At 37.0% G+C, this 25,099-nt stretch overlaps 1 protein-coding gene across 6 annotated transcripts in view; it reads right to left on the reverse strand.

Annotated features, from left to right (window-relative positions):
- Nucleotides 1-221: 221 nt before the first annotated feature.
- LOC140519359 (carboxylesterase 1D-like) overlaps nt 222-25,099 on the reverse strand; it is a 116,462-nt gene continuing 91,584 nt past the window's right edge. For all 6 annotated transcript variants that reach the window (XM_072632269.1, XM_072632274.1, XM_072632271.1 and 3 more), the window contains 8 exons: nt 24,801-24,905; nt 23,225-23,263; nt 16,959-17,099; nt 15,704-15,784; nt 9,408-9,555; nt 4,621-4,752; nt 2,885-2,957; nt 222-742 (listed from right to left, as the gene is read on the reverse strand). In XM_072632269.1, coding sequence (XP_072488370.1) covers nt 586-742; nt 2,885-2,957; nt 4,621-4,752; nt 9,408-9,555; nt 15,704-15,784; nt 16,959-17,099; nt 23,225-23,263; nt 24,801-24,905 — 876 coding nt within the window. In that variant the 3' untranslated portion in view covers nt 222-585. The remainder of the gene's footprint in view (nt 743-2,884; nt 2,958-4,620; nt 4,753-9,407; nt 9,556-15,703; nt 15,785-16,958; nt 17,100-23,224; nt 23,264-24,800; nt 24,906-25,099) is intronic.

Below are 25,099 nucleotides of genomic sequence, written 5' to 3' on the forward strand. Positions count from 1 at the left end.
TAGATTGTGACCAAATGGGATTCCCTGCTCTTTTTAGTAAGCAAACCACATGGGGAAATAAAGCTTCTTCAAGGTAACACTTAAATGTCTCATTTTGTACTGTAACCTTTAACTTCTAGGGAAGATTACAGTGAAAATTTGATGTAATTGAAATGCAAGAGTTAATAGTGGTTATTTCAAAGGTTGATTTATCCCCATCAAAAAAAAGACTAAAACTCTGGTTTAAGTAGCAATAATCACAAAAGAGAGATTTTTATTTAATACAACCTGAGCCAAACACACCCATTGAAAGCTGATTCTTTGGAGAATTATGAGATGAAGAAAATGTTACAGACTTTGAACTTCTCATGAACCAGGATGCCAAAGCTAGGGTACATCTCACCCTCACACCCATGGTGTTGATGTATGGCTTTTTGCATTTCTTCCTAATATCATAGTGCCACTCTATTTTCATAATGAGAAATTCCCTGCCACCAAAGGTAGATACTGATTCCAAGGAAAAAAATTCTTCTTGTCCATGTCCACCAAGACTTTTTTTCAAGGCCAGACAGTTGACCTATCCAGATGATGCCTAATTTGATCTATCTACTCTTCACCTGGTTCCTTTGCTAAGAGCTCAGTGAAAAATGCCACTTCCTTGTCCTTCAGCTTCCTTGCTATTTTGGAGGTGATGTTAATTTGGAGATACTCTTCATTTTGATCATACTGAGGCCACTTTAGCAACCCTTCACCATTGGGGTTTCTGGAAATGTAACAAATATATTTTTTTTAATGAACATCATTTCATTGCTCATGAAAGTCATGATAAAAGGGAGGAAGGAGTGAGGAATCCATTAAATATGCAGATATAAATTTTCTAATATTTGGGCATTCATTATTAAATTTCCCCTATTCAATAGCACTTCAAGACTTCATATAATATAATAAAGCAACAGTTCTTAAAATATCTAGTATTGGTTAAAATAGAGTTACAAATCAGTGGAACACACTGGATAAGAAAGAATGATAAGCAAATATACTCAGTTATCCAGTGTTTGATCAACTCAAGAACATAAAATACTTGATTAAGCATATTTGACATAGGGTGGGGGGAAGGAAGAGGTTGCCTCTTTTTTCGATCTCCACTTCAGATAACTCAAGAAGAAGATAGAATCACAGAAGACAAGCTGTTAATATCTTAATAAAATGGAAACACCTGGGTGATCCCTTTAGGAAGTGTGAACATGGATCTTTGATTGAATTTGAAGAAGCAATCATTTTACAGGGCAAATATTGTTAGGGCTCATTAAAGTTAAGGGTCTAGCTCTGTAGACCTTTAAGGAAGAAACTAGTCCTTGAGAAGCATTGCCTGGGGACAGGAAGAGATTTCTCCCTTCTTCCTCTTTGGGACATTGTATCTAACAGGAGGACTGCTTTCCCAGAAGTAGAAACCAGTGCAGCAGTTGTAAAGTTACTTGAAGAGAGTTTGAGGCCCAACTGAGGGAGCAAATGCATGCAGTATCCATATGTAAGCAGATCCAGAGCAACAGACACTCATATGTTAGTATATCTGAGAGGTAAATAAAAAAAAATCACTACCTAGGGAATGAAGGGAGAACTAGCTCTGGCAATCAAGACTCATTCAGTAGGGAAGTATCTACCCTGGGACCCCAATTGAGCAATATACCTAGCAGAGATACAGTGTCTAGGGTGGGAGATTTATGAGGACTCCAAGTGAGTAAAAGGAAAATGAGGCCTGACAATACTAGGGTAAGATTATCTTTGGCCATAGATTTCCCTATTTTTCTACTGTCACATATAAATTTGTGTTGATTCTCCATATAAAAGTCCTTTGCACTTGTGAGTGAGTACATGACAAATTTGTGGAAATAATATTTTTTTTTCTCAAATACCTAAGATAAAAATTTGACACATAGGGATCTAACACAAATTTTCAAAGCTAAAGTTATTCACTAATAGATTAGTTGTCAAAGAATATGAACGGTGCTCAAAAAAGGTTGGAAGTTATGAAATGAAAGGACAGTAAATGTCATATGATAAGAGAAATGCAAATCACAATAATCCCTATGTTTCACTTTGCCAAAAAAAAAAAATTGAAAAATATGGCAAAAGGAGAAAATAGTCAACGTTAGAGAGGTTGCAGAAGGACAGGCAAACTAATACATTATTGCTGAAACTATTGCTTACTCCAACCATTCTGGAAAACAATTTACAAATACACCAGAAAAGGGAGCAAAAGTTGACATTTTATCACCCAAAGAGGTCATTGTTAGTTATTTGCTTCAAGTTAATGACAAAAATAGAGATCTAAAAAGCATAGAAATTTTTATAGTAAGACTTTTTGTGGTAGCACAGAAATGATGAGGAAAGTCCATGTTGCAACATGACTTAGGAATAACTAAATATGCTGTGGTAGATTAATGCAATGGAGGAGTCTTGAGTTGTAAGAAATAATGAATATAATGTATACACAGAAACATGAGAAGACATTAATTCATATAAGTGGAGAAAGTGGAGCCATAAAAAATATGGTGACTACAAAAATGTAAATGGAAAGAATGTTAATGACTAATTATAATGAATGCTCTGACATTGTAATGACCAAGTTTGATTTTAAAGAAGAGATCTGAGAATTTACTGTCTCCTTATTTTGCAGATATAGAAGGCCACAAATAGGCATTTCATCATTTAATGTCAGATAAGTTTCATGAGTTGGTTAATTTTGCTGAACTGTGCTTTCCCCTCTTCTTTGATTCCTTATTATCCAGAAAGTTCTTTGGGAAGGCAAGGAAGGAGGGATATATTGGATAGAACAGGTGACATAAAAACAAAAAATATCAAGAAAATTTTTAAATGGTTCCCTTTTCTGTGCTATAAATCTCACCCATTACGAGCAAAGTTGCACCAATATTTCATCATCCTCCTGCTAAGATGCTCCTCTTCTTCTGAGAAACCATCTGAAAGTGAGAATCATAAGTATTAAAATGGGACTAGAAGCTGTCGATGAGCACAACAAATTTATCTTCAGTGCTCATTCTACTTTCTTTGCTTTCATATCTTATTGCCTCCTGGGAGAGCTCTCCTCTTCCCAAATTTCTAGACCTCCTCTTTACACAGTGCCTCTCTCCTATGTGCTCTTCCTGGAAAGCAGCTTAACCTTAACCTCGGTAGGCAAATAAGGATTAATGACAGATAAGAATTTAAAGCTGGGAGGATTAATCTAGTTGAGTCTCATCCCTTTACACTTTGAGAAGCTGAGAGCTAAATAGTAGGTTATGTGAACTTCTTAAGATGATACATGTAACAGAGCAAGGATTTGAAGCCAAATTCTAAGACTTTTAATCCATTGTTGCTATCATCTGAAATGTGGATATCAATAGTATTAGCATTCTACCTGAATGCTGTTCTTGGTACTCACAATGGAAAAGTAAAATCAAAAGAAAAATGGGCATAGGTATTTTTTTCTGAGTGGAAAATACTTAAGAAACCTTAGTTAGTCCCATGAAGTCAATTAGAATCTACCACATTTGAACAGAAAATTGAAGAAGAGTGTAGAGACCAAGAGATCAAAACTCTAAAATGAATTGAGGTAGAGCCACATGGCCACAGAATGAATCTCAAGAGCACTGACCTGTTCTTTGATTTTGAAACATAGAGACTCTTTGCTCTCCCTCACTCATCTCCTTAAGGAGGGCAACCATTAACTCAGACTCCTGGAACCCAGCTGTCTTGAATGTTTACTGCTTTTTGCTCAAAATCAGAGAATCTCAGAGCCAGAAGGGATCTCATATATCCTGTAATACAATCCACATAGCAAAAGAACACCATCCACCTTTCTGACAAGTGTTCATCTAGCCTCTGTTTGAAGACTTTTAGTGATGAGCCAGATGTTTGTTCTAGTTCCAGTTCTAATACTAACCTGTAACACTTACTCAAGTCAATTCAAGCTCTTCCCTTCAGTTCTCTCATCTATAGTTCTGAAATAAAAAATCATCCTTTCTACCTCACAAATTGCTGTAAGGATCAAATGAGATATAGGATAGGAAGGTAGTTTGGTAACCTAAAATGTCTGAACACTGTAATGATAATTTAAATAGGAAGGTCTTTCCCATTAATTAATAGTCCCATGTGACCTGCCTGTATCACCTGGAAGCCTGAGTCACATGAGTCAAGTTACATGTTACAGGAAAGGGTGGAGAAGGATAAGTGGAACAGGAAGAAGTAGAGCTACAGCAGAGCTGAGGGGAAATTGGGCAGAGAGAACTCAGAACTGAGGGAGAAGAAGGCAGATAACTGGCTAGTGAGTGTTTGTTTGTGGGAAGGCCTGATAATGTGTATAGACTTTTTACAGTTCTTTTTTACTATGATTGATTTGCATTTCTGATGTTGGGATTTGACTTTCTGGTGTCTGAATACACGTTTTGACTGACTCTGTCTCGAATGTGTAAGTCTGTTGTACTTCACAATTGGGAATTGTACCAGCATGTTCATGGCTGGCATAAGTGTTATGAATACCACATTGGTACTACAAACAGATGTAAGGACTTAAGGTCATTTTTCCAGTAAATGGCAGTAGGTAAAATTTTTATGAAACTTATGTAGCAAACAAAGATCCATCACCTCTTAAAAATGGAGATCCAAGCATAAAGTAGATGTCATCCCCATGATCTGCTTTGACTGTAGTTGGTTTCACATTTTTCCAAATACTTGGCCGATGCTGAAATTCATACAGGTAGGTGGGTACACCTGAATCTGAAAGGAGAGAAAGTGATGTTAAATTGTAGAGTATTTTATCATAGATGGAACACCTGAAACTCTCTTTAGAAAGTTTTTTTTTTATTTTATTTATTTTTTTTATTTAACTTTTAACATTTATTTTCACAAAATTTTGGGTTACAAATTTTCTCCCCTTTTATCCCCTCCCCCCCCCAAACCCAAACATTCTAATTGCCCCTGTGACCAATCTGCTCTCTCCTCTATCCTTCCTCCCTGCCCTTGTCTCCATCTTCTCTTTTGTCCTGTAAGACCAGATAGCTTTCTTGACCCCTTAACCTGTATTTCTTATTTCCCAGTGGTAAGAACATTACATTTGATCCTAACACTTTGAGTTCCAACTTCTTTAGCTCCCTCCCTCCCCACCCCTTCCCTTTGGAAGGCAAGCAATTCAATATAGGCCAAATCTGTGCAGTTTTGCAAATGATTACCATACTAGTTGTGTTGTATAGGATTAATTATATTTCCCTCCATCCTATCCTGACCCCCATTACTTCTATTCTCTTATGATCTTTTCCCTCCCCATGAGTCTCGGATTGCATTCTCCTCCCCATGCCCTCCCCTCCATCCTCCCCCCCACCCTGCTTGTGCCCCTGTCCGCCACTCTCCTGTATTATGAGATAGGTTTTCCTATCAAAATGAGTGTGCATTTTATTCTTTCCTTTAGTGGAATGTGATGAGAGTAGACCTCATATTTTTCTCTTGCCTCCCCTCTTTATCCCTCCACTAATAAGTCTTTTTCTTGCCTCTTTTATGAGAGATAATTTGCCCCATTCAACTTCTCCCTTTCTCCTCCCAATATTTCTCTCTCACTGCTTGATTTCATTTTTTTTTTAAGATATGATCCCATCCTCTTCAATTCACTCTGTGCACTCTGTCTCTATGTATGTGTGCGTGTGTGCATGTGTGTGTGTGTGTGTGTACTCCCACCCAGTACCCAGATACTGAAATGTTTCAAGAGTTACAAATATTGTCTTTCCATGTAGGAATGTAAACAGTTCAACTTTTGTAAGTCCCTTATGACTTCTCTTTGCTGTTCACCTTTTCATGGTTCTCTTCATTCTTGTGTTACAAAGTCAAATTTTCTTTCCAGCTCTGGTCTTTTCATCAAGAAAATTTGAAAATCCTCTATTTCATTGAAAGACCATTTTTTCTCCTGAAGTATTATACTCAGTTTTGCTGGGTAGGTGATTCTTGGTTTTAGTCCTAATTCCTTTGACTTCTGGAATATCCTATTCCATTCCCTTCAATCTCTTAATGTAGAGGGTGCTAGATCTTGCGTTATCCTGATTGTATTTCCACAATACTTGAATTGTTTCTTTCTAGCTGCTTGCAATATTTTCTCTTTCACCTGGGAGTTCTGGAATTTGGCCACAATGCTCCTAGGAGTTTCTCTTCTTGGATCTCTTTCATGCGGTGTTCTGTGGATTCCTTGAATATTTATTTTGCCCTCTGGTTCTAGAATCTCAGGGCAGTTTTCCTTGATAATTTCATGGAAGATGATGTCTAGGCTCTTCTTTTGATCATGGTTTTCAGGTAGTCCCAGAATTTTTACATTGTCTCTCCTGATTCTATTTTCCAGGTCAGTTGTTTTTCCAATAAGATATTTCACATTATCTTCCATTTTTCAAATCTTCACGCTATGTTCTGTGATATCTGTCTTTCTCATAAAGTCCTTAGCGTCCATCTGTACCATTCCAGTTTTGAAGAATCTATTTTCTTCAGAGAGCTTTTGAATCTCTTTTTCCATTTGGCTAATTCTGCTTTTGAAAGCATTCTTCTCCTCATTGGCCTTTTGAACCTCTTTTGCCAATTGAGTTAGGCTAGTTTTCAAGGTGTTAATTTCTTCAACATTTTTTTGGTTCTCCTTTAGCAGGGAGCTGATCAGCTTTTCATGCTTCTCTTTCATCCCTCTCATTTCTCTTCCCAGTTTTTCCTCCACCTCTCTAACTTGATTTTCAAAATTCTTTTTGAGCTCTTCCATGGCCTGAGCCCATTGGGTGGGCTGGGACACAGAATCCTTGATTTTTGTGTCTTTGCCTGATGGTAAGCATTGTTCTTCCTCGTCAGAAAGGAAGGGAGGAAGTGTTTTTTCTCGGAGAAAATACCCTTTAATAGTTTTATTTCTTTTCCCTTTTCTGGGCATTCTCCCCAGCCAGTGGCTTGACCTCTGAATATTCTCCTCACACCCACCTCGCCTCCTGGTCCTCCCAGCCAGCGTTTGGGGACTGAGATTCAAATGCTGCTTCCCGCCTTAGGGCTTTTGGGGGGCAGGGCTGCTATTCAGTGTGAGAATTAAGTTCAGATGGTCAGGTCGGGGCAGGGCCTTCTCTCAGGCCCAGTTCCCTCAGGGGGTTTATGCACAGACCTTCCACAATGGATCCAGGCTCCCGCCTGCTTGGGGAGCCCTTGTCTGCAGCCGCCTCTCAGCTTCTATCTCCCAGGGGGGCCCAAGCCATGGGGGCACCCCACTCCCCTCTCGACCCACCAAAGAGACTCTCTCACTGACCCTCGTCACCTGTGGGTGGGGGGGCTTGTGCCGCCACTGGATATCCCGTCCCTAAAGCCTGCTCAGATCTGTACCTCTCGGAGCCGAGGCCGCCGCAGGTCTGGGCTGGGCTCCGCGTCTGCAGCGCGACGGACCTTTTGCGAGAGATTTGCAGGCCCCTCTGTGGGTAGGGGGACCCACGTGGCCGCAGGATATCTCGTCCCCGTAGCCTGCTTGGATCTTTTCCTCACGGTGTCGTGGCCGCTGCAGGGCTGTACTCAGCTCCCAGTCCCTGCACCCAGTCCACAGCGCGAAGGACCCCCCGCGAGAGGTTTGCAGGTCTCTCTGGAACAGAAATCTCCCTCGCTCCAATATTCCGTGGCCTCTGGGTGCAGAATTCACCATGGGTTGGTCCCCTTTAGCCGTTCTGTGGGTTGTGGGTTCAGAGCTATGTGTATGTGCGTCTTTCTACTCCGCCATCTTGGCTCCGCCCCCCTTTCTTTAGAAAGTTAAAAAAAGGTTCATGCTTTGGGACATTAAGCCATAATGACCCACATTGAATATGTTATTTGTAAAGTCATTATTTACACCAGAGTAATTCATTAAATAATTGAGCCCTGCCCTAATTTGATATAGAATCTTAGATTTGGCTGTAAGCATTGAGGCCATCTTTTTCAGATTTTTATATCCTATAGAAATCTCCTTGGTATCATCCCATCACAGTCACCTAGCCAGTGATTGAAAAAGGCAGTTTGATTTAATTTTTTTACACAAGAGGTACAGTTTTGGGAAGGTCATGCAGCCTCCTCTTGGACATTTAGCTTGCTAAATTGTAAAGGGAATGGACCGTAATGGTAATTTAAAGTTAATAGTGGGGGGAGAGTTAAAGATCTTCTCCACTCATTAATAAGCCTCAATATCTTTTGTTAATTTCTATTGAGGCACTGCATCAAAGGGTGCTGCCCTTCAACTCTGAAAAGTGTATATGTACTCTGAGTTGAGGTTTTGTTTTTGGTTTTACTCACTGAAAGTATTTGTTTGGCAAGACAAGGCTCTGGGTAGCTGCTAAGGAATCCCTCACCTTCGATAGCCCACATGTTAGTGCTTCTCTCTTTGGTAACAATGTATTCATGTAATGGTCTGACAGTTGGATCTATCTCTTGATCTATGACGTATGTATTCTTATGATCAGGCAGTTGGAAGTCTTGTCAGTTGATCTTCATTTCTCTGTTTTTTCTCTGAAGTTCAGGCTACTGACTTTTTCCCCTTAACTGAGTGAGCAATTTATGTGCTTGATTAAAGTAGATTGTTGACCCCTCAAATGTTGCTTTCTTTTTAGAAAAGCAGATTTAAGAAGATTTGCAGCAGGCCCTCCTATTTATACTGGGGTTCTTGCTGTTTCATGGGCTCAACTAGATAAGTCGTATCAGTTATAAAATCTTATATAGTTATCCCATACGTATCATGGAAGTTATGGGTATGACTTCCCTTTGACCTGTGTAATCTGCATAAAATTGTTGGACATTCCCTTCACACCAGAAAAGAAGTCTGATTTTTTTCTTTTATGAGGTGTTTATAGTACCATATTATAAAATTTGGATTGATATTTGACAATATTATACATATATTTTATGCAATTCTGAGTTTCTAAACTTTTCCTGTATCATCTGTGGCTTCTGCACAACTCCCCAAAAATTCGCATTTAGTTTCTTATTCCAACCCATGATGCATCAAATTAATGGAAAGGAAAGCTGTGATGTGAAAGAGATAACTGTATATCATAGAGTAAATATTTATCAACCATGGTTAAGGTCGAGATGCTGTGCAGAGTGCTTTTCCTCCTCAGGTGACCAATGTCCCTAATCTAGGTTAAGTAATATTTCTTTCCCACAATCTGTTTCTATCTCCTCTATAATAAACTTCATGTTTTTGTACCATGCATTTTTCTGAGGAAACATTCAAGTATTGAATTCAATTCTTCAAATCCCTAAACTCCTTTTTCTAAAATAGGCAAATGTCTGCAATAACTCTGAGTATGGTGTGTCCCAAGTAACTATGGAGTGAAATAATGTATTGGACTAAAAGTTGGAAGGGATATACCATGCTGTATCACCACCCTCCTCATTCATATTCCTCAGAAACTTACCCCTATAATGCCGAGCCAAAATTACAGTTGGGATTCCAAAAATCAAGTCTCCGAGCATGTCCAGAAAAAGTCTTTTCTTTCTGACAAGATCATCTGTGACTCCAAGATACTCCTGAGTTACCAAAGAAGTAAGGGTTTTCGGGATTTCCTAAAATAGTCAATGAAGCAAGGAGTGAAATATGATTTTGAATACATTGATTCATTTCTACTAATTATCCATCATTTCATGTCTCCATTGACTTGATGTCTTAAATTGCTCCAACTGACATCTTTTATAACATTGTGAATGCATTATAGACAAGCTCATTCATAATGTTACAAAATCCGGTCATAAATTGTTCAAGCCAATAACTTATTTGTTACACTGTTTATTACATGAACTTAACCTGACATGCTGTTTCATTTGATATATTATTTTTGTGGAATTTGTTATTGACATTTGAAGGAAGATTCCTCTTTTAAGGGCTATTACTTTGTGCTGGGTCCCTGTGGAGCACAGAGAAGCCTTGCCTTCAATGAACATCAGGGACAGAACTGGAGAAGGCTAGGGAATGGAATCACAACCAGCAGCTGCGGTTCCTAAATCCCCCAAAATGCCAAAGAGCTTCAAAAGTCAGAGAGAAAGCACTTTCACCTGGGTTAGAAGGGAACAGGATCCTACCATAGCCCTGGCCCCAGATGTCCCCAGGAGGCCCCAAGTAGCATGATGTTCATTTTTGCAGCCCTCCTCCTAAAGACCCTGAGTAAATTGAGCAGTTGATATGGATCTCAGCCCTGAGTGGCAGTCCTTGAGTCAGGAGGAGCATTGGCATGGTGGAGCTAGTGGAGGCTCTAGAGAAGGAATTCTACTCACACATCCTGGGCAGAAAAGTTAGTGGTTGCTCCGAGACCACACCACAGGTCTGGAGAGGAGTAAACTCCTTTACCTTGATTGTGCCACCTAGGAGTAACTGTCAACTTGCAGGTCCCTAGCCTAGACCATTCTCTTGACAAAGGGCTCAAAAGTCAAGTAACTGGCTGGGAAAATGCCCCCCAAAAGGGAAAAGAAATAAGACTGTAGAAGGTTACTTTCCTGGTGAACAGGTATTTTCTTGAATCCTTTCAGATAAACAAGAACAGTGCATACCATCAGAGGAATACATAAAAATGGCTTCTGCATCCAAAATCTCCCAAATAAATATGCAATGATCTCAGGCCATGGAAAAGCTCAAAAAGAATTTTGAAAAGCAAGTAAGAGAGGTGGAGGAAAAATTGGGAAAAGAAATGAGAAGGATGTAAGAACATCATCAAAAGCAAGTCAACAGCTTGCTAAAGGAGACCCAAAAAATGCTGAAGAAAATAACACCTTTAAAAAACAGACAAACTCAAATGGCAGAAGAGGACCAAAAAGCAAATGAGGAGAAGAATGCTTTAAAAAGTGGAAATAGCCAAATAGAAAAGGAGGTTCAAAAGCTCCCTGAAGAAAACAGTTCTTTAAAAATTAGAATGAAGCAGATGGAAGCTAATGACTTTATGAGAAATCAAGAAGTTATAAAATAAAACAAAAAGCATGAAGAAACAGAAGATAATGATAAATATTTCATTGGATAAACAACTGACAAGGAAAACAGATCCAGGAAAGACAATTTAAAAATTATGGAACTACCTGAAAGCCATGATTGAAAAAAGCCTAGAAATCATCTTTCAAGAAAATTATCAAAGAAAACTGCCATGACATTCCAGAACCAAAAGACAAAATAAATATTGAAAGAATACACCTATCACCTCCTGAAAGAGATCTAAAAAAAAAAACAAAACCAAACTCCTAGCAATACTGCAGTTAAATTTCGGAGTTCGCAGGTCAAGGAGAAAATATTGCAGGCAGCTGGAAAGAAACAATTTGAGTATTGTGGAAACACAATCAGGATAACATAAGATCTAGAAGCTTCTACATTAAGGGGTCAGAGGGCTTGGAATATGGTATTTTAAAAAGTCAAAAGAACTAGGATTAAAACCAAGAATCACCTACCCAGCAAAAATGAGTATAATGCTTCAGGGGAAAAATGGTCATTCAATGAAATAGAAGACTTTGAAGCATTCTTTTTTGTTATACACACACACGTACACACGCACACATTCATTCATTCAATCATTCATTCATTCATTCATTTATTTGTTTGTTTGTTTGTTAATTTACTTATTTTCAGTCTTCCACAATCACTACCAAACAACCCAGACCTTTTCTTTCCCTCCCTCTCCCTCTTTCCTGCCACCTCCCTCTTCCTCCCAGACAGGGCACACAGTAGGTTTTACACATAAATTCCCATTAAGTACATTGTTACCATAGTTATATTGTATGGAAGAACTAAAATAAATGGGAGAAATCGTATAACAAACCAAAACGTAATACAAAAGAAAATGATCTGCTCCAATCTGTGATCGAGTTCCATAGTTCTTTCTCTGGATGTGGAAGGCATTTTGCCTTAAAAGACCTTTGTGAATTTTTTAACTCCATCCATTGCAATGAAGTTCTAAGTCCACCAGAAAAAGTCATGACCATTCAATGAAATGGAGAACTTTCAAGCAGTCTTGATGAAAAGACCACAGCTGAATAGAAAATTTGACTTTCAAACACAAGAATCAAGAGCAGCATGAAAAGGTAAATAGTAAAGAGAAATCATAATGGATGTATTAAAGTTGTACTGTTTACATTCCTACATGGATATTTGTAACTCTTGAAACTTTTCTCAGTATGTGGATAGTTGAAGGGATTACACACACACACACACACACACACACAGAGAGAGAGAGAGAGAGAGAGAGAGAGAGAGAGAGAGAGAGAGAGAGAGAGAGAGAGAGAAAGATGGAATAAGGTGAGTTGAATAGGAAGGGATGATATCTAAAACAATAAAATTAAGGGGTGAGAGAGGAATATATTGGGAGGAGAAAGGGAGTAGTGGAATGGGGCAAATTATCTCTCATAAAAGAGGCAAGAAAAAGCTTTTTCAATGGAGCGGGAAAGGAGAGCAGTAAGAGGCAAAAAGCGACGCTTACTCTCATCACATTTGGCTTCAGGAGGGAACAATATGCACACTCCATTTGGTATGAAAATTTATCTTACCTACAGGAAAGTATGGGAGAAGAGGATAAGTGGGTTGGGGTGAGGGATGATACAAGGAAGGACAAATGGGAGGAGGGAGTAATTAGAAGTAAACACATTAGAGGAGGGACAAGGTCAAAAGAGAAAATAGAATAAATAGGGGCAGGAGAGGTTGGAGAGAAATATAGTTAGTCTTTTACAACATGGCTATTATGGAAGTCTTTTATAAAACTAGACAAATATAGCCTATATTGAATTGGTTTCCTTCTCAATGGGGATGGGTGAGGAGGAAGGAAGGGTGAGAAGCTGGAACTCAAAGTTTTAGGAATGACTGTTGAGAACTGTTTTTACATGTAATTGGAAAATAAGAAATACATGTAATGGGGTATAGAAATCTACCTTGCCCTACAAGAAAAGAGAGAAGATACAAAAGAGAAAAGATAAGGGAAAGGAGGGATATGAAGGAAGGGAGGCCATATTGAGGGAATCAGAATGCATGGTGCATTGGTTTGGGTGGGGAGAGATGGGAAGAAAATTTGGAAGTCCAAATCTTGTGGAAATGAATGTTGAAAACTAAAATTAATTAAATAATTTTTAAAAAAATACAATACAAAACACAAAGTTTCAATTTTGTAACCTAAAGGGACATCTGTCAGTTATACTACTTTGAATACTTGGTGTCTGCCTGAAGTGGAAAGAATAATGGTACTGTAGGAATTTCAATGGAATGGTCCTCAAGAGATTCAAGTCAAAAACTACTTGAAATAATAAACAACTTTGGCAAAGTTTCAGGTTACAAAATAAACCCACACAAATGTTCTGCACTTCTATATATTAGTAACAAAGGCCAACAGCAAGAGTTACGAAGAGAAATCCCATTTAAAGCTAGGTAGACAGAATAAAATGCTTGGAAGTTTACCTGCCAAAACAAACTTAGGGGTTACATGAACACAATTACAACTACTATCTTTTCACATAAATTAAGTCAGATCAAAATAAGTGGAAAAATATCAGTTGCTTATGGGTAGGCTGAACCAATATAATAAAAATGATAATTTTACCTAAATCGATTTACTTATTTAGTACCATACCAATTAAACTATCAGATAATTATTTTCTAGACCTGGAAAAATTAGTGTTAAAATTCATCTGGAAGAACAAAAGGTCCAGAATACAAGGGGACAAATGAGAAGAAATTCTAGGGAAGGAGGCCTAGTGCTACCAGATCTCAAATGGTATTATAAAGCAGCAGTTATCAAAACCACTTGGTACTGGCTAAGAAACAGAAGGGTAGACAAGTGGAATATGCTAGGTACTCAAGCCACAGTAGACAATGAATACAGCAATCTCCTGTTTGATAAACCCAAGGATCCCAGCTTCTGGGGTACGAATTCACTGTTCGAAAAAAATTGATGGGAAAACTGAAAAACAATGTGGCAGAAACTCCACACAGACCAATGCCTGACACCATACACAAGAATAAAATCCAAATCGTACACCATCTATGTATAAAGACTGATGCTATGGTCAAATTGGGGGAGCAAATAAAACTGTATTGATCAGATTTATGGAGAAGGGAAGAATTTTTGACCAAAGAAGAGATAGAAAGCATTATGAAGGGCAAGATGGATAATTTTGATTACATTAAACTGGAAAGTTTTTGAACAACCAAACCCAATGCAACCAAGATTTGGAGGGATGTAGAAAACTGGGAAAGAATTTTTATAGCTAATGTTTACGTTTGTGATAAAGGCCTCATTTCCAGAATACATAGAGAAGTGAGTCAACTGTACAAAAATACAAGTCACTCCCCTACTGATAAATGGTAAAAGGATGTGAACAGGCAATTTTCAAAGGAAGAAATTAAAGGTACCTATAATCATAAGAAAAAATGCTCAAAATCACTTTTGATTAGGGAGATGCAAATCAAAACAACTCTGAGGTACCACATCACACCTATCAAACTGGCAAACATGACAGAACAGGAATATGATAAATGTTCGCGGGGATGTGAGAGAGTTGGAACACTAATACATTGTTGGTGGAGCTGTGAGTTTATCCAGCCATTCTGGAGAGCAACTTAGAACTATACCTAAAGGACTGCAAAAATATGCGTACCCTTTGACCCAGCAATATTGTTTCTAGGACTGTATCCCCAAGAGATAATAAAAAATGGAAAAGGATCCACATTTGCAAAAATATTTATAGCAACACTCTTTGTGGGAGCTAAAAACTAGAAATGAAGGGGATGCCCATCAAATGGGGAAGGACTGAATAAATTATGATATATGAATGTAATGGAGTACTATTGTGCTATAAGAACTGATGAACAGGAAGACTTCAGGGAGGCCTGGAAAGACTTATATGATCTGATGCTGAGTGAAAGGAACAGAGCTAGGAAAACCTTGTGCACAGCAATGAGCTAAGTGTATGAGAGCTTTTTCTGGTAGACTTGGATCTTCATAGCAATGTAGGGACTTAAAAAAATTCCCAATGGTCTTTTAAGGCAAAATAGCTTCAACATCCAGAAAAAGAACTATGGAATTCAATCAGAATATAGCAGATCACCTTTTTTTTCTGTGTATTATGTTTTGGTTTATTATATGATTTCTTCCATTCCTTTTAATTCTTCTATGCAACATGAGTAAGGTGAAAATGTATTTAATGGGAATGTATGTGTAGAACATATACAAAATTGTATGCCATCTCAGGGAGGGAGGAAGGAGGTAGGGGGAAAAAATCTAATTTATATCGTAGTGATTGTAGAACACTGAAAATAAATTAAATTAATATAAAAAAAGAAAAAAGCAAATGAATGTTGAAAACTAAAATTAAATAATTTTTAAAAAATACAATACAAAACAAAAAATTTCAGTTTTTTAAAGGGACATCTGTCAGTTAAACTACTTTGAATACTTGGTGTCTGCCCTGTGGTTGAAAGAATAATGGTGCTGTAGGAATTGTGATAGAATGGCCCTCAAAAGACCTGGCTATAAAAGTCGCAGTTTGGTCACAGGCTAGATGTGTGACCTTTGGGAAACTGCTTCCTTCCTATTGGTCTCAGGTTCTCCATCTATCAAATGAGACCTTTGTGGTCAGTGGGCTTTGATGTCCCTTATGTTCCAACATTCTATGTTTCAAGCTCTTTTTTTAACTTTAGCCATCTTGGCTTCAAGTTCCTTCCAGATCTTATATTCTGTCTCTCTAAATTCCTTACAACAAGTGGATAAGAGTCCCATAATAGTGCTGTTGCTGTCTCTTGGTCCAATTCATCCTCTGAAAGAGGGTATCCCATCACCTAAAAACAGAAAGGAAACAAGATCCTCAGAAAGCATTAATGTTCAATGACAGAAATTAAAACTGTCTATATAACACAAATGAGGAAAATGATTTTATCTTCAAATTTGAATTAAACTGTTTAACATGGTTAGTTAAATGCATTAAGATGGTTCACTATATATCCCAGGAAACTATACAAGTAAATAAATGAGAAAAGTAGATTTTTTTTTTCAACTCTTAAAAGTAGCATTTGCATTATTTCTTCCAGAAAGACAAAACTGACTCCCATGGTGCTCAGAGGACTTGTCAATGGGCAGCTTCTAGCCACCTGGCATAAAAATAAGGTCTGAATGGGAGCTAACTGAGAGGAGGACCAACATTCAATTACTGTAGTTGACTATCGCCTTTCAGAATGTAGATCCCTCTAGCAGAGGTAACCTTGATCCATTTACACATGCAGTGCAACCATTTTTGTCCCAGTGAGTTAATTTGTCAAGAGATTTAGAGCTGAATAACTCTGTGATGTAGTCCAACTAATTCATTTTACAGATTCAGAAACTGAAGAGCATTAAGTGATCTACACAAGGCTACATAAAAGCTAGTCATAGAACCAGCATTCAAACTCATGTCTGCAGATCTCAAATCTAGTATTCTTCCCACATTATCTATCATATTGTTTTCACATTGAGAGAGCTAGGATTTCACAGAAAACACTTGCAATTTTAATAGGATTGAATCTCTAGGGAGAACAAGCACAGTATACACTTTATGGATCATGGGATAAAATACAAAATGGGAGAAAATCTGGATTCTGGTTCTTGTTCTGACATTTAACACAATGCATTAACCTGAGGTAATCTTTTCCCTTTCATGGGCCTTAGTTTTCTCACCTGAGAATGAGAGGTCTGAACTTTATGCCTTCCATCTCCAAAGTTCTCAGATTCCTTGAATACAAGAGTGCTAAACACTAGTTTCACCCTTTCAACAAACTTAACAACTACCTTAAGCAATTCCTTACAAATGGAGTGTTGTATTGGGGGAGAGAAGTGTAGCGTTGTTAACTCAGGATCAGCACTAGAGGAGTCCCAACACGCTGAATGAAATATTTTCTCAACTTAATCAATGGGATATTTCTGGTCCTCAACAGAAAAGGTGAAGAACACAAGATTCCACAAGAAACACAATGCTCTTACAGTTGGAAGAAGCCAGCCAAATTCTTCTTTGGTGATTCCCATCATGAGGGAAATACCTCCAAATTGCTTTTCCTCCAGGAGCTCTTGAGGACTTTTGGGGAAAAACACTCCATCCACAACTGTTGGTAGGAACACATATTTCTGGAAGAAAAAAAAATTAGCAATGTATCTGGGGTGTTTTTCCCCAATTTAGAATGAATTCATTTTTATAGCAATAAAATATTCAGGGATACCATTACCTCATCCTTTGGTTAGGTCAGCAAAGTAAAGGACCTGAAACTCTTACTCTGGGTGTCTGAATTGCAAGTACAGCTGGGGGCATTGTTCTTATCTCACCACTGAATTGCTACTTTTGAATCAATTATTTTTGACTTCCTTTCAACTGATTTCAGCACAACAGTTTGCAAAATCAGAAAAAAAAAAACATATTTAACTGCTATATGGTCCAAAACTACTGTATAAAAACAAGTCCAATGTAAAGGATTATCCTGGGGAGAAATTTTTGAATGCGAATATGTTGTTTCCTCATTCGCAAAGCCAAGCTTAAGTGCCACTTCCTCATGCAGGCTTCCCTAGATTATTCTAACATATAAATTTCTTCCCCTTTTTGAAAATAAATTGGGATTTATTTAATCATGAAGAAACAACAACAAAAAAAGCACAGAAAAATGTACCATTAGGCTAACGTTTGATCCATAGCTCTAATATTTCTAATGAACTGACCGAATAAACCTCTTAGCATCTCTAAATAACAATTTCTTTCACTGTAAGATGGGATGATCCTTGTAATAGGTATCTCACAGAACTATGAAGCAATAAAAAACAGAACTGTGAACTCAGGAATATAGAAATACATAAATTATACAAAAAGGTGTATAAAAGTATATAGAAACACACACTCATATATATGTATGCAAATACACACATAGAAAAACACAGTTATACAAGTATATGTATAGTATGCAAATGTGTATATTTATGGATGTATGTTTATACCTACATATATACATGCATGTATATATATGCATATATATATATATACACACACACATACCTACACACATATACACAGATATCACCTTAAATTCAATTGACTAACTAGCACTCATATTTTACTTGATTGTTTTTAATCTCCTGTCATAGATTTCAAAATCTTAGAGTCAGAGTCATGAGAGCTCAGAGGCTGTTTCTTCCAACCTAAAACTGAACTAGAATTCCCTCTATACCATACCTTCTCAGGAAACTTACTGTGTTTTTAAGTAGTTCTAACTCTTCTGAAGTTTTCCTTTATACCAAGCATCTGTAGCTTCGACTATTGCTCTAAGAGGTGCTCTTTAGAGTCAAACTGAAAAAATCAAGTTGCTTTCCTTTGTGACAACTCTTTAGCTACCTCAACACTGCAAACATATTCTTCCTCAGTTTTCCCTTCCCTAGGTTAAATACACATCATTCCTTACTCTCATCCTCTTTTGTTACATGCTAAGTGACCTTCATACTCGGTAGTTCAGTATCAGATTCACAAGAAGTCCTCATTGGAGTGAAACATCCCTGGAAGTGTGTTATTGAATATTTTTATCACTGATTTTGATAAAGGCATATATTACATGAATATCAAATTTTCACATGACCCAAAGATAGAAAGGCAAGCTAACACACTGAAAGATAGTCAGGATGCAAAAATGTCTTGAAAGAGCTTTGGGATAATTGAACAAGTGATCATTGAGTTGTAAGAAAAAAATTCTTCAGGGCCATGGATTTAATAGCAAATTCTAACAAACATTTCAAGAACAGTCAATTCCAATACTATTTGGGAAAATTGGTGAAGAGAGAGTCATACCAAATGCTTTTTATGATACAAATATGGTTCTGATATCTAAAGTGAGAAGAGCCAAAGCAGAGAAAAAAAAACTTATAAACTAATTACCCTAAAGGTACAGATGTAAAAATTTTGCATAAGATATTAGCAAAAAGATTACAGTAACTTATCATGAGAATAATATACTTTGATCAGATAGACATTATATGAGGAATGTAGGCCTGCTTCAATATTAGGAAAACTATCAACATAATAGATTGTATCAACAACAAAACTAAGAGAAACCATATGAATATCTCAATACATGCAGAAAAAGTTTTGACAAAATACAATATCCATTTCTACTGAAAGGGTGGAGGGAATAAAAATAAATGGACTCTTCCTTAAAATAATAAGTAGCATCAACCTAAAACCATTAGCAAGCATTATACGTAATAGGAATAAACTAGATGCATTTCCAATAAGATTGAGGATAAAACAAGGATGTCCATTATCACCACTGTTACTCTAAATGGCACTAGAAATGTTAGCTTTAATAATAAGAGAATAAAAAGAAATAGAAAGAATTAGAATAAGCAAAGAAGAAAATAAGCTATCACTCTTCGTAGACAATATGATGATATACTTAGAGAATCCTAGATAATCAAGTAAAAACCACTTGAAATAAGAAACAACTTTGGCAACATTGCAAGATACAAAATAAACCCACAAAAATGATCTGCATTTCTATGTATTACTAACAGAGCTCAACAGTCAGAGAAAGAGAAATGCCATTTAAAATTAGTGTAAACACTATAAAATATTTGGGAGTCCAAATCAAACTCATGGACTTTGTGAACATAATTACATAACACTTTTCATACAAATAAAGTCAGATTTAAATAAATGAAAAAAAATCAGATGCTCGTAGGTAGGCTGAACTAACACAATAAAAATGGCAATTCTGTCTAAATTAATCAACTTATTCAGTGTCATACCAACCAAACTACCAAAATTCACTTTAAAGACTAGAAAAAATAATACCAAAATTCATCTGGAAAAACAAAAGGCCTAGCATATCAAGGAAATTAATGAAAAGAAATGCTAGGGAAGGTGGCCTAGCAATATCACATCTTAAATTGTATTATAAAGCAGTTGTTATCAAAACCACTCATTACTGGTGAAGAAATAGAGGGATAGATCAGTGGAATAGGTTAGGTACTCAAGACACTGTAGTCAAGGATTATAGCAGTATACTGTCTGACAAACCCAGGGTCTCCAGATTCTGCAGTAAGAACTCACTGTTTGACAAAAACTACTGGGAAAACTGGAAAACAGTGTGGCAGAAATTGGGCATAGAACAATGCCTGGCACCTCATACCAGAATGAAGTCCAAATGGTTACAAGATCTAGGTATAAAGGCTGATATAAATTAGGAGACCAAGGAATAGTTTATTTGTCAGATTTATGGAGAATGGAGGAATTTATGTCCAACGCAGAGCGAGAATATTATGAAATGCAAAATGGATAATTTTGATTACATTAAATTGAAAAATTTTTGCACAAAAAAGGCCAATACAACCAAGATTAGGAGGGAAGAAGAAAACTAGGAAAGATTTTTTTTTCCAACTAGTGTCTCTGATAAAGGATTAATTCTAAAATACATAGAGAACTGAGTCAAATTTAGAAGAATACAAGTCATTTCCCAATTAATAAACAGTCAAAGAATATGAACAGACAGTTTTTTCAGAGGAAGAAATCACAGCTATCTGTTAGTTAAATGAAAAAATGTTCTCAATTACTGTTGATTAGAGAGACGCAAATCAAAACAACTCTGAGGTACTACATCACACCTATCAGAATGACTAGCATGGTAAAACAGGAAAGTGATACGTGATGGAGATGTAGGAGAGTTGGAACATTAATTCATTGTTTTTGAAGCTGTGATCTGATCCAACTTCTGGAGAACAATTAGAAACTATGACCAAAGTGTTATAAAAATGGGCATATTCTTTGACTTAGCAATATTTCTTCTAGGATTGCATCCCAAAGAGATCATTAAAAAATGGGAAAAGAACCCACATGTACAATAATATTTATAGCAGCTCTTTTTGTGGTGGGCAAGAACTGGAAATTGGGGAGATGCCCATCAATTGGGGAATTGCTGAATAAGTTGTGGTATATGAATGTGTAATGGAGTAAGATTTTGCTGTCAGAAATGATGAGGAGGTGGATTTGGGAAAACCTGCAAATACTAACATGAACTGATGTTGAACAAAACGAGCAGAGCCAAGAGAACATTATACACAGTATGTGCCACAGTGTAAGAGGACTATTTTTGATAGACCCTTCACAGAAATGCAAGGACCTAAAAGATTTTCAAGGGACTCATGATGCATAATGCCATCCACATCCTGAGAAAAAAAATTGTAGAGCCAAATCGCAGAATGAAACAGTACCATTTTCTCCTTTTTGTGTTTTGTTTTGTTTTGGTTTTTCTCATTGTTTCTCCCATTTGTTTTAATTACATGCAACATGACAAATATGAAACTGTGTTTAATAAGAATGTATGTGTAGAACCCATATAAAATTTGCATGCCATCTTAGGGAGTGAAAGGAAAGGGAGGGAGAGAAAATTGAAAATTTAGGGAAGTGATTGTTGAAAACTGAAAGCTAATAAATTAATTTTAAAAAATTAAAGAGCATTTGGCTCAATCTGAAAAAGCCAAATTTATGAGAATCAATGGTAAATCTTACACTTGAATTCAAAAATATATCTCATTAAGTAAAATATGGGGACAGTATGATTAGATAGCAACTTATCTGAAGAAGTTCTGGCAACTTTTTACAAAGACCGTATGAATCTTTGAATGTAGAAGCTAAAAAAAGCTACTGCTGGCTTAAGTTGAATTAAGAGAAACATAACTTCCAGGAATAAGATGAAAGTCCCACTGTACTTTGCCCTCATCAGTCATCATTCAAAGTATTTTGTTCAATTGTGAATGCCTTAATTTACAGAAAACATTGATAAGCTGAAGGACACCCAGAAGAGTGCAGTTCAAAAGGTAAAGGGATTGAAATCCATGGCATATAAAGATTTGTTGAAGATACTGTGAAACCTAAGACTAGTGGGAAGGCATAAGCTAATATCAGTCAATTTCAGAAGAGAGAATGACTGTCAGGTAGAAGTTTGGGACTAATTCCAGAAGGTAAAACAAGGAACAATGAGTAGAGTTTGCAAAGAAATCATTTAGGTTTCATGTAAGGAAAAAATCTCTCTATTAGAGCAATCTAAGATTGGTATATGTGCAACTAGATGGCACAGTAGAAAGGGCTCAAGACCAGGACACAAAGAATCAAACTCAACTGAAACAACTGAATAGCAATAACAACAACAAAAACTGGACTGGACCTTCTTGGGTGGTAGTGATTTCCCTCTTAATGAACATCCTCACGAAGTGATTAGATGATCACTTGTCAGGTATGTTACAGTGGGGAGTTCTTTCAGGTATGAGTTGACCTAGAAGAGTGAAAATAAGAGTCCTTCCTATGCTTAAATTATATGATTCCATGAATCTATGAATAAAAGAGCCTATGCTATAAATATAACACTTTCTCATTTATAATCACATAGACATCTATTGCATCTTAATTATTAGCCACTTAATAATTAGCCCAAAGCAAAAGCCTCCTATTGCAATTACAATCCTTTTTTATAGATTTTACAAGGTTTGCTAGAGATTGATAAGGATAGCTTTAATTGCCTAGAGCACTGGTTTCATCTCTGAGAGCATGAGTGGCATCACGAACGCGCTTAAAATTTTTCTCTAGGCTAGAACATTGTTGTTTTTTTTTTTTACTTCAAATTGCCTGACATGAATGAAAAATGTTTACCTCTGACATAATCATCTGTAGAACTATTTTGACATAGATTTTAGGATGATAGGGGAAAAGTTATAAAAGCCTCACTAGGAATTCTTAACCATGTATCTATGAACTTAAGGGTTATTTTTTTTTATTTTGATAAATGTTTTTCGATAAAATTGATTTCACTTGCAATTTTATGCATTTTATTTTATAATTTTAAAATATTGAAACCCCTTATAACATCCTTAGTAGTCCATAACACACACACACTCATACATCACATCACATCACATCACATCAAAAATCCTTGGTCTAGAAGCTACTTGGAAACTGAAAAGGTTAGTCCCTGATTACCTAAGGGGAGTTTTCAGGTATTGGTGATTGTGTCCAAGAGTGTGATAAGGTCCTATTAAAGAATATGGCACTGAATTATTCCATTCAGAGACCATTGCCTTTTCTGTACTTCACCAGAACTTAGCAGCTAGAATTCTCCCATTTATCACATCTCTCACATAGTAGATGCTTATAAAATGTTTATTAACTGACTGATTGACCAACTTAAAGGAACAAAGAGTTAAAAATTAAAATAACAAAAATAACTTGCCTCTGTGGGATCTCCTGTGAAATTCAACTGGTAGAAATTCTGTGAAGCCAAAAAGAAACAGAATGGTTGAAAGAAATTTCCCAGAAAGAGATGATTTTGTTAATTCCATTGAAAATTAGTTTTATTCTCACATTGTTTTCAAGAAAGTACTCATGGAAAACAATACACAGGGCTTCTGGTCTCCCACACCTCCTGGCCAAATCAAACTATGAGAGCCACAAAGAGAGTAACAAGGTTTCTAGGAAATCATGCTAAAAACCACTGGCTCGAGTGTTTCTCCCTCCTTCTTAGCCCTTGCACATCATAGGCCCCTGGAAGAAAATACAGATGAGGTAAACTCTACTAGAAATGAGTAGTGGCACTCTTTTCTCAATTTGTTGAACAAGTCAGATCTTTCACAGCCCACAATACTTGACTTCCATTTTAAGAAAGAAAGTGAAGGAAAGAGGACAGCATTATGTATTTAATAAGAATAAAGGAGAAGGAATAAAGTGAAGGAAAGAGGACAGCATTATGTATTTAATAAGAATTAAAAAAAGATTGTTTTTGGTGCAAATTATGCCAATATTGTTGAAACTCATGAAGCAAGAGTTCTAACACTGCATTTTAAACATGCCTGACCCTTGTTCCCTTCATCTCTGCAATCTCTGAATTCTCCCAAGATTCCTCAGTTGTTACTGCTTAACTGATACCACATATGCAAAGTAGAAAACTGTAGGAAAAATACAAGTCATTCTAGGCCTAACAAACTGCTTTGGCTTCATTTGTCTGAGTGATCCTTCCAATGTGCTTGGGGCTTGAATGGATCTAAATGACCTTTCGAAGGCTGTATTTTGCACCTCATGAGTGGACAGTCTTAGGCAAGGGTCAGGTTGACATCACTGAGAAAGCAGAGAGCTCATATGGCAAATATCCCTCTCTTCAGGAAAGGCCTCAATACTTCAGGTTCTGTATACTACAAGCCACTGTACCCATAACTTAGACTTCTTTAAAAGAACAGATTCTCTAACATTTTTGGATTGTTGGGGGAGAAACCTCACACGGCTTTTCTGGCCTAAACTCTTATACTCAGACATGTGGACCTCAGAAACAAAAACCAGAAATCCATTTCCCAGATCTTGACTTAGGTGACTGTCAAGTTAACTAGGGTCTGTATGTGGGACCTTTGTGAAAATTGGAGTTATAACTAGGAAAGAATAAGAAAGATTTTTTTCACCCTGTGCCAAAATATAGATACTGTCTGTAGTGCTTTCAGTCCTTGGCAATGAAGCAACCAAGTCCCAGTATCCAGGTAGTAAAAGTACAAAGTTTCCAGGTGATATACTCGTTGTGGAATAGGAGATGAATTCTTTCTTGGCCTTCTTACCAACATGTCAATTGTTCCAAATAATGCAGCTATGTCTAGGGCAAAAAATATTTTCCCTAAGAAAACATGGCTACTTACCATTTCAAAAATTAAAGCATACTGTACATGTGAAATCACCTACAGTTCATAGGGGAACTTGAGAGGCTTAAGTGACCATATACAATGAAATTTGTTAAAGGGGCAAGTGGTAAGGACTCCAAGATCACCTACCATCTTCACACTTATGTTCATGATCTCATCCTCTGTCTTCTGCCTCATACACTGAACAATGATGGCTGACGTGGTTGTCTTACATCCAGCAAGAGCTGCAATTTTCTGTAACAAAATATAACAGGGAACACTTTCTCCTATGAGGTAGAATAGTTGTACCCAAACCACTATGTCCCTGGATGTGTGCTAGAGCAGTATAGAGAAGGAGGTGTTATATCTGATATCAGAGAAATTGGGTTCAAATCCTGTTTCTTCCCCTTGCTTTATATGTGACATGGATAAGTCACTTCCTCACTCAG

This window comes from Notamacropus eugenii, chromosome 1 (assembly GCF_028372415.1).
Source record: "Notamacropus eugenii isolate mMacEug1 chromosome 1, mMacEug1.pri_v2, whole genome shotgun sequence".
NCBI classification, from domain to species: domain Eukaryota; kingdom Metazoa; phylum Chordata; class Mammalia; order Diprotodontia; family Macropodidae; genus Notamacropus; species Notamacropus eugenii.